General features: G+C 47.2%; 1 protein-coding gene across 1 annotated transcript in view; it reads right to left on the bottom strand.

Moving 5' to 3' along the window:
- The window catches only part of LOC110528736 (formin-like protein 2), a 29,526-nt gene that overhangs the window by 18,693 nt on the left and 1,511 nt on the right, over window positions 1–9,322 (bottom strand). Inside the window, exons 2-8 of the mRNA XM_036951410.1 lie at window positions 6,305–6,388; window positions 5,882–5,962; window positions 5,608–5,684; window positions 5,316–5,399; window positions 5,065–5,214; window positions 3,734–3,860; window positions 313–389 (exon numbers count right to left, since the gene is read on the bottom strand). Of these exons, the coding sequence (XP_036807305.1) occupies window positions 313–389; window positions 3,734–3,860; window positions 5,065–5,214; window positions 5,316–5,399; window positions 5,608–5,684; window positions 5,882–5,962; window positions 6,305–6,388 (680 nt within the window). The remainder of the gene's footprint in view (window positions 1–312; window positions 390–3,733; window positions 3,861–5,064; window positions 5,215–5,315; window positions 5,400–5,607; window positions 5,685–5,881; window positions 5,963–6,304; window positions 6,389–9,322) is intronic.

The following is a 9,322-nucleotide window of genomic DNA, read 5'->3' as shown; positions in this document are numbered from 1 at the left end:
CCTGTGGATAGGCCAAGTAGCCCCAGAGGCCCTAGTACCCCTGTGGATAGGCCAAGTAGCCCTAGAAGCCCTAGTACCCTTGTGGATAGGCCAAGTAGCCCCAGAGGCCCTAGTACCCCTGTGGATAGGCCAAGTAGCCCCAGAGGCCATAGTACCCCTGTGGATAGGCCAAGTAGCCCCAGAGGCCCTAGTACCCCTGTGGATAGGCCAAGTAGCCCCAGAGGCCCTAGTACCCCTGGTTGGGAACCAGGGCTCTAAAGGTTTCCTCCTTCCTAATGCAGACACAGAGAGAGGTGTTCACTGACTACTGACCTTGGGTTTCTGTTGTTGAGGCTCAGAGCGATCTCATTCACAGCATGAGGATGGGACATTACCATGTTAAAGCCATACTACAGACAGAGGGAGGGGAACATAACAAATCATATATCAATCACTGCTATCTAAAATAACCACGAGGATGAGAGGAAAGAAGGGTGGTAAATCAGGATGAGAGAGAGAGGGGGAGAGATAGGAGGGGTTGAGATAGACAGGAGGGGTTAAGAGAGAGAGGGGGAGAGATAGGAGGGGTTAAGAGAGAGAGAGAGAGAGAGAGAGAGAGAGAGAGAGAGAGAGAGAGAGAGATAGGAGGGGTTAAGAGAGAGAGAGAGAGAGAGAGAGAGAGAGAGATAGGAGGGGTTAAAGAGAGAGAGGGAGAGAGAGAGAGAGGATAGGTTAAAAGAGAGAGAGATAGGAGGGGTTAAGAGAGAGAGGGCGAGATAGGAGGGGTTAAGAGAGAGAGGGCGAGATAGGAGGGGTTAAGAGAGAGACAGGGAGAGATAGGAGCGGTTAAGAGAGAGAGAGAGAGAAAGAGAGAGAGAGAGATAGGAGGGGTTAAGAGAGAGAGGGAGAGATAGGATGGGTTAAGAGAGAGAGGGAGAGATAGGAGGGGTTAAGAGAGAGAGGGAGAGATAGGAGTGGTTTAGAGAGAGAGAGATGGGGGGGTAAAGAGAGAGAGGGAGAGATAGGAGGGGTTAAGAGAGAGAGAGAGAGATATAGGAGGGGTTAAGAGAGAGAGAGCGGGGGAGATAGGAGGGGATAAGAGAGAGAGGGAGAGATAGGAGGGGTTAAGAGAGAGAGAGGTAGAGATAGGAGGGGTTAAGAGAGAGTGGGAGAGATAGGAGGGGTTAAGAGAGAGAGGGAGAGATAGGAGGGGTTAAGAGAGAGAGGGAGAGAGAGAGAGAGAGAGGGGGAGATAGGAGGGGTTAAGAGAGAGAATGGAGCGATAGGAGGGGTTAAGAGAGAGAGGGAGCGATAGGAGGGGTTAAGAGAGAGAGGGAGAGTTAGGAGGGGTTAAGAGAGAGAGGAGAGATAGGAGTGGTTTAGAGAGAGAGAGATGGGGGGGGTAAAGAGAGAGAGGGAGAGATAGGAGGGGTTAAGAGAGAGAGAGAGAGATATAGGAGGGGTTAAGAGAGAGAGAGCGGGGGAGATAGGAGGGGATAAGAGAGAGAGGGAGAGATAGGAGGGGTTAAGAGAGAGAGAGGTAGAGATAGGAGGGGTTAAGAGAGAGTGGGAGAGATAGGAGGGGTTAAGAGAGAGAGGGAGAGATAGGAGGGGTTAAGAGAGAGAGGGAGAGAGAGAGAGAGAGAGGGGGAGATAGGAGGGGTTAAGAGAGAGAGGGAGAGATAGGAGGGGTTAAGAGAGAGAGGGAGAGATAGGAGGGGTTAAGAGAGAGAGAGGGAGAGATAGGAGGGGTTAAGAGAGAGAGGGAGAGATAGGAGGGGTTAAGAGAGAGGTAGAGATAGGAGGGGTTAAGAGAGAGAGGGAGAAAGAGAGAGAGAGAGAGAGAGAGAGGGGGAGATAGGAGGGGTTAAGAGAGAGAGGGAGAGATAGGAGGGGTTAAGAGAGAGAGGGAGAGATAGGAGGGGTTAAGAGAGAGACAGGGAGAGATAGGAGCGGTTAAGAGAGAGAGAGAGAGAAAGAGAGAGAGAGAGAGATAGGAGGGGTTAAGAGAGAGAGGGAGAGATAGGATGGGTTAAGAGAGAGAGGGAGAGATAGGAGGGGTTAAGAGAGAGAATGGAGCGATAGGAGGGGTTAAGAGAGAGAGGGAGCGATAGGAGGGGTTAAGAGAGAGAGGGAGAGTTAGGAGGGGTTAAGAGAGAGAGGGAGAGATAGGAGTGGTTTAGAGAGAGAGAGATGGGGGGGTAAAGAGAGAGAGGGAGAGATAGGAGCGGTTAAGAGAGAGAGAGAGAGAAAGAGAGAGAGAGAGATAGGAGGGGTTAAGAGAGAGAGGGAGAGATAGGATGGGTTAAGAGAGAGAGGGAGAGATAGGAGGGGTTAAGAGAGAGAATGGAGCGATAGGAGGGGTTAAGAGAGAGAGGGAGCGATAGGAGGGGTTAAGAGAGAGAGGGAGAGTTAGGAGGGGTTAAGAGAGAGAGGGAGAGATAGGAGTGGTTTAGAGAGAGAGAGATGGGGGGGTAAAGAGAGAGAGGGAGAGATAGGAGGGGTTAAGAGAGAGTGAGAGAGATATAGGAGGGGTTAAGAGAGAGAGAGCGGGGGAGATAGGAGGGGATAAGAGAGAGAGGGAGAGATAGGAGGGGTTAAGAGAGAGAGAGGTAGAGATAGGAGGGGTTAAGAGAGAGTGGGAGAGATAGGAGGGGTTAAGAGAGAGAGGGAGAGATAGGAGGGGTTAAGAGAGAGAGGGAGAGAGAGAGAGAGAGAGGGGGAGATAGGAGGGGTTAAGAGAGAGAGGGAGAGATAGGAGGGGTTAAGAGAGAGAGGGAGAGATAGGAGGGGTTAAGAGAGAGAGAGGGAGAGATAGGAGGGGCTAAGAGAGAGAGGGAGAGATAGGAGGGGTTAAGAGAGAGAGAGGGAGAGATAAGAGGGGTTAAGAGAGAGAGAGGGAGAGATAGGAGGGGCTAAGAGAGAGAGGTTGAGATAGGAGGGGATAAGATAGAGAGAGCGGGGGAGATAGGAGGGGTTAAGAGAGAGAGGGAGAGATAGGAGGGGTTAAGAGAGAGAAAGGGAGAGATAGGAGGGGATAAGAGAGAGAGGGAGAGATAGGAGGGGTTAAGAGAGAGAGAGGTAGAGATAGGAGGGGTTAAGAGAGAGTGGGAGAGATAGGAGGGGTTAAGAGAAAGAGGGAGAGAGAGAGAGAAAGAGGGGGAGATAGGAGGGGTTAAGAGAGAGAGGGAGAGATAGGAGGGGTTAAGAGAGAGAGGGAGAGATAGGAGGGGTTAAGAGAGAGAGAGGGAGAGATAGGAGGGGTTAAAAGAGAGAGGGAGAGATAGGAGGGGTTAAGAGAGAGAGGTAGAGATAGGAGGGGTTAAGAGAGAGTGGGAGAGATAGGAGGGGTTAAGAGAGAGAGGGAGAGATAGGAGGGGTTAAGAGAGAGAGGGAGAGAGAGAGAGAGAGAGAGAGGGGGAGATAGGAGGGGTTAAGAGAGAGAGGGAGAGATAGGAGGGGTTAAGAGAGAGAGGGAGAGATAGGAGGGGTTAAGAGAGAGAGAGGGAGAGATAGGAGGGGCTAAGAGAGAGAGGGAGAGATAGGAGGGGTTAAGAGAGAGAGAGGGAGAGATAAGAGGGGTTAAGAGAGAGAGAGGGAGAGATAGGAGGGGCTAAGAGAGAGAGGTTGAGATAGGAGGGGTTAAGACAGAGAGAGGGAGAGATAAGAGGGGTTAAGAGAGAGAGAGGGAGAGATAGGAGGGGTTAAGAGAGAGAGGGAGAGATAGGTGAGAGGGGACAGATGTATAGTTCACCTGGTAGTTCATAATGGCTCTGAGACACATCACACACACGTGAACGTCGTCCTTCTTACACACCAGGCGGGAGTTCTTCAGTGTCTTCCTACTGGGCAGTGTGTTAGACCTGGACACCAACGCTGACCTGACACAGTCAACATACAATCAACACAGGATTAACACCACAACTTGGTGTGTGTGTTAACTGATGGAGTGGCGTATATGTGTGTGTGTTTGGGTTTGTGTTACCCGATAGAGTGGCGTATATGTGTGTGTGTTTGGGTTTGTGTTACCCGATAGAGTGGCGTATATGTGTGTGTGTTTGGGTTTGTGTTACCCGATAGAGTGGCGTATATGTGTGTGTGTTTGGGTTTGTGTTACCCGATAGAGTGGCGTATATGTGTGTGTGTTTGGGTTTGTGTTACCCGATAGAGTGGCGTATATGTGTGTGTGTTTGGGTTTGTGTTACCCGATAGAGTGGCGTATATGTGTGTGTGTTTGGGTTTGTGTTACCCGATAGAGTGGCGTATATGTGTGTGTGTTTGGGTTTGTGTTACCCGATAGAGTGGCGTATATGTGTGTGTGTTTGGGTTTGTGTTACCCGATAGAGTGGCGTATATGTGTGTGTGTTTGGGTTTGTGTTACCCGATAGAGTGGCGTATATGTGTGTGTGTTTGGGTTTGTGTTACCCGATAGAGTGGCGTATATGTGTGTGTGTTTGGGTTTGTGTTACCCGATAGAGTGGCGTATATGTGTGTGTGTTTGGGTTTGTGTTACCCGATAGAGTGGCGTATATGTGTGTGTGTTTGGGTTTGTGTTACCCGATAGAGTGGCGTATATGTGTGTGTGTTTGGGTTTGTGTTACCCGATAGAGTGGCGTATATGTGTGTGTGTTTGGGTTTGTGTTACCCGATAGAGTGGCGTATATGTGTGTGTGTTTGGGTTTGTGTTACCCGATAGAGTGGCGTATATGTGTGTGTGTTTGGGTTTGTGTTACCCGATAGAGTGGCGTATATGTGTGTGTGTTTGGGTTTGTGTTACCCGATAGAGTGGCGTATATGTGTGTGTGTTTGGGTTTGTGTTACCCGATAGAGTGGCGTATATGTGTGTGTGTTTGGGTTTGTGTTACCCGATAGAGTGGCGTATATGTGTGTGTGTTTGGGTTTGTGTTACCCGATAGAGTGGCGTATATGTGTGTGTGTTTGGGTTTGTGTTACCCGATAGAGTGGCGTATATGTGTGTGTGTTTGGGTTTGTGTTACCCGATAGAGTGGCGTATATGTGTGTGTGTTTGGGTTTGTGTTACCCGATAGAGTGGCGTATATGTGTGTGTGTTTGGGTTTGTGTTACCCGATAGAGTGGCGTGAGGAGCGCGGTACGTTGTTGCCACTGGAGGGGGAGGGCAGGTTGCTGTCTCCATGGAGATCTTCTATAGAACGACTCCAGGGGGAATCTACAGCTCTCTCTTCAGTACTGGCCTCCGATACCTCCCCATCAAACCTACACACACACACACACACAGTCACACACACGTGACTCAACAGAACACACGCGTATGGAAAAGGTGATATGCCCACACACACACAGTCACACACACTCACGTGACCGCGTACTGAGCGAAGGAGAGGTACTCTACTAGAACATCTAGGCCCTGATTCTCCTCGTTGAGAAACTCCCTCACCCACCTGGAGACAGAGGAACATTAGGATTTATTATCAGACAAATAACTCACTGTTCAATATCTAGCTGTACAATCACTAAAACCCCTGGCCAGCTAAACCCTCCTCTCTGAGTCAGAATGGTTTGGAACTGACTGAATGTCAACGTGACTCTGATTCGGTTCTGATTCATTTTGATCCAGGACTCTGTGATTGGCTGCGGCCTGTGACTCACCCGATGTGATTGGTCCGTAGTGAGATCTCCAGTTCTCTGAGCACCTGAGTCGACTCCTGGACTCTCCGACGGAATTTCTAACGACAGTAGGGTTAGGGTTATTCTGGTATTCCCTCAAAATAATTTCCTGTCTGCTGGTTTGGGAAATGATGGCATCCTAAATGGTATCTACCCAACTGTGTCAAGTTGAGGAACAAATGTTCCAGCTTGTGTTACCATATTGTTGCTATGATATTACTGGCTCTGTCACCATGGTGACGTGGCTGTCACTCACCTTGCGTGTGACGGCCGGGTCAAGGAATCCTCTCAGCTTCTGAATGTAGGTGTGAGGAGGGTTCTTCACCTGGAACCGTTCCTACAACACACACACACACACACACACACACACACACACACACACACACAAGCAATGGTTACACACTTGCCTTTCACACTGGCCAAAGAGATGCTGAATACCTGAATGAACCATGTTGGTTGCTGCTCTTCTGTTTCTACAGTGCTGAAGGGACTGGACTGGTGTATCAGGCATGTGACGTTGGCCACACACAGCCTTCCAATGGGCTAGGAGGAGCTTCCTCCATATAGCTTACACCTATCCAGTTCCTTCAGGTCTACTAACATAGACGCGGGACAGTGCTAGGGGTCATTATCAGACCAGGCTGTTCTTTGGCCAATCAGAGTTGACCTTCTGTCTCACCTGATCACATATCAGCTCCCACTTCTTCTCGTTGTCGTAGCAACGGAGCAGACGCACCTTATCAGGAGGCAGGTTCATAGAGTTCTGAGAGACAGAGAGCGAGAGAGAGAGAGAGAGAGAGAGAGAGAGAGAGAGAGAGAGAGAGAAAGAGAGTGAGAGAGAGACAGCAAGAGAGAGAGAGAGAGACAGAGGAAGAGAGAGAGAGAGAGACAGAGGAAGAGAGAGAGAGAGAGAGAGAGAGAAAGAGGAAGAGAGAGAGAGAGAAGAATTGAAAGATGGATAAAGTGAAGGAGAAGGTGACAGACAGAGAGGGAGATACAGAGAGAGATACAGAGAGAGATACAGAGAGATACAGAGAGAGATACAGAGAGATACAGAGAGATACAGAGAGAGATACAGAGAGAGATACAGAGAGATACAGAGGGAGATACAGAGTGAGATACAGAGTGAGAGAGCGAGATAGACAGAGAGATACAGAGAGAGAGACAGAGAGAGAGAGAGAGAGAGAGACAGAGGAAGAGAGAGAGAGAGAGACAGATGAAGAGAGAGAGAGAGAGAGAGAGAAAGAGGAAGAGAGAGAGAGAGAAGAATTGAAAGATGGATAAAGTGAAGGAGAAGATGACAGACAGAGAGGGAGATACAGAGAGAGATACAGAGAGAGATACAGAGAGAGATACAGAGAGATACAGAGAGATATACAGAGGGAGATACAGAGAGATAAAGAGGGAGATACAGAGAGAGATACAGAGAGAGATACAGAGAGAGATACAGAGAGATACAGAGGGAGATACAGAGAGAGACAGAGAGAGATACAGAGAGAGATACAGAGAGAGATACAGAGAGATACAGAGAGATACAGAGAGAGATACAGAGAGAGATACAGAGAGATATACAGAGAGAGATACAGAGTGAGATACAGAGAGAGATACAGAGTGAGATACAGAGAGAGATACAGAGAGATATACAGAGAGAGATACAGAGAGATACAGAGGGAGATACAGAGTGAGATACAGATTGAGAGAGCGAGATAGACAGAGAGATACAGAGAGAGAGAGACAGAGAGAGAGAGAGAGACAGAGAGATACAGAGAGAGAGACAGAGAGATACAGAGAGAGAGAGAGAGAGAGAGACAGAGAGAGAGAGAGAGAGAGAGATACAGAGAGCGAGAGAGAGACAGAGAGATACAGAGAGAGCGAGAGACAGAGAGATACAGAGAGAGAGAGACAGAGAGATTCAGAGAGAGAGAGAGACAGAGAGATACAGAGAGAGAGAGAGACAGAGAGATACAGAGAGAGAGAGATACAGAGAGAGAGAGATACACAGAGAGGGGGGGGGGGTATTAAACTAATTAAGTACACACATCTCTCCAGAAGACCTCTGTCTACTGAAGACAGAAATTCCCTCTTCAACAGAGACATGAACATGCGTGAGCAGAGAATTAAATATGAGCATGTGTGATATGATAGACTCTTACTGACACACTCAGAGAATTAAATATGAGTATGTGTGATATGAAAGACTCTTACTGACACACTCAGAGAATTAAATATGAGTATGGGTGATATGAAAGACTCTTACTGACACACAGAGAATTAAATATGAGTATGTGTGATATGAAAGACTCTTACTGACACACAGAGAATTAAATATGAGTATGTGTGATATGAAAGACTATTACTGACACACAGAGAATTAAATATGAGTATGTGTGATATGAAGGACTCTTACTGACACACAGAGAATTAAATATGAGTATGTGTGATATGAAGGACTCTTACTGACACACTCAGATAAATAAATATGAGTATGTGTGATATGAAAGACTCTTACTGACACACAGAGAATTAAATATGAGTATGTGTGATATGAAGGACTCTTACTGACACACAGAGAATTAAATATGAGTATGTGTGATATGAAGGACTCTTACTGACACACTCAGATAAATAAATATGAGTATGTGTGATATGAAAGACTCTTACTGACACACAGATAATTAAATATGAGTATGTGTGATATGAAGGACTCTTACTGACACACAGAGAATTAAATATGAGTATGTGTGATATGAAGGACTCTTACTGACACACTCAGAGAATTAAATATGAGTATGTGTGATATGAAGGACTCTTACTGACACACTCAGATAATTAAATATGAGTATGTGTGATATGAAGGACTCTTACTGACACACAGAGAATTAAATATGGCAGTGTATCTGGAAGAGGCAACGCGTTACATATGCAGGGACAGAGATGGTATTTACAACAACACTCTTCCATTCTAACCAGTCATCCATAATGGGTTAGGGGACACACTCCAACACTCATACACACACACTCAACACTCATACATACACACACACTCAACACTCAGACACACACACACACTCAACACTCATACATACACACACACACACTCAACACTCATACATACACACACACACACTCAACACTCATACACACACACTCAACACTCATACACACACACACACTCAACACTCATACATACACACACACACACTCAACACTCCAACACACACACACTCAACACTCCAACACACACACACATACACTCAACACTCCAACACACACACACACACACGCAACACTCATACACACACTCAACACTCATACATACACACACACACACTCATACACACACACACTCATACACACACACACACACACACACACACACTCAACACTCATACACACACACTCAACACTCATACACACACAACCCTCATACACACACACACACACTCATACACACACACACTCATACACACACACACACACACTCAACACTCATACACACACACACACTCACACTCAACACTCATACACACACACACACACACACACACACACTCAACACTCATACACACACACACACTCAACACTCATACACACACTCATACACACACACACACTCAACACTCATACATACACACACACTCAACACTCATACACACACCCAACACTCATACACACACACACACACACTCATACATAC

Source organism: Oncorhynchus mykiss, chromosome 18 (assembly GCF_013265735.2).
Source record: "Oncorhynchus mykiss isolate Arlee chromosome 18, USDA_OmykA_1.1, whole genome shotgun sequence".
Classification (NCBI taxonomy): Eukaryota; Metazoa; Chordata; class Actinopteri; order Salmoniformes; family Salmonidae; genus Oncorhynchus; species Oncorhynchus mykiss.
The sequence above is the reverse complement of the archived record's forward strand: the minus strand, read 5'-3'. Positions and strand labels throughout refer to the sequence as shown.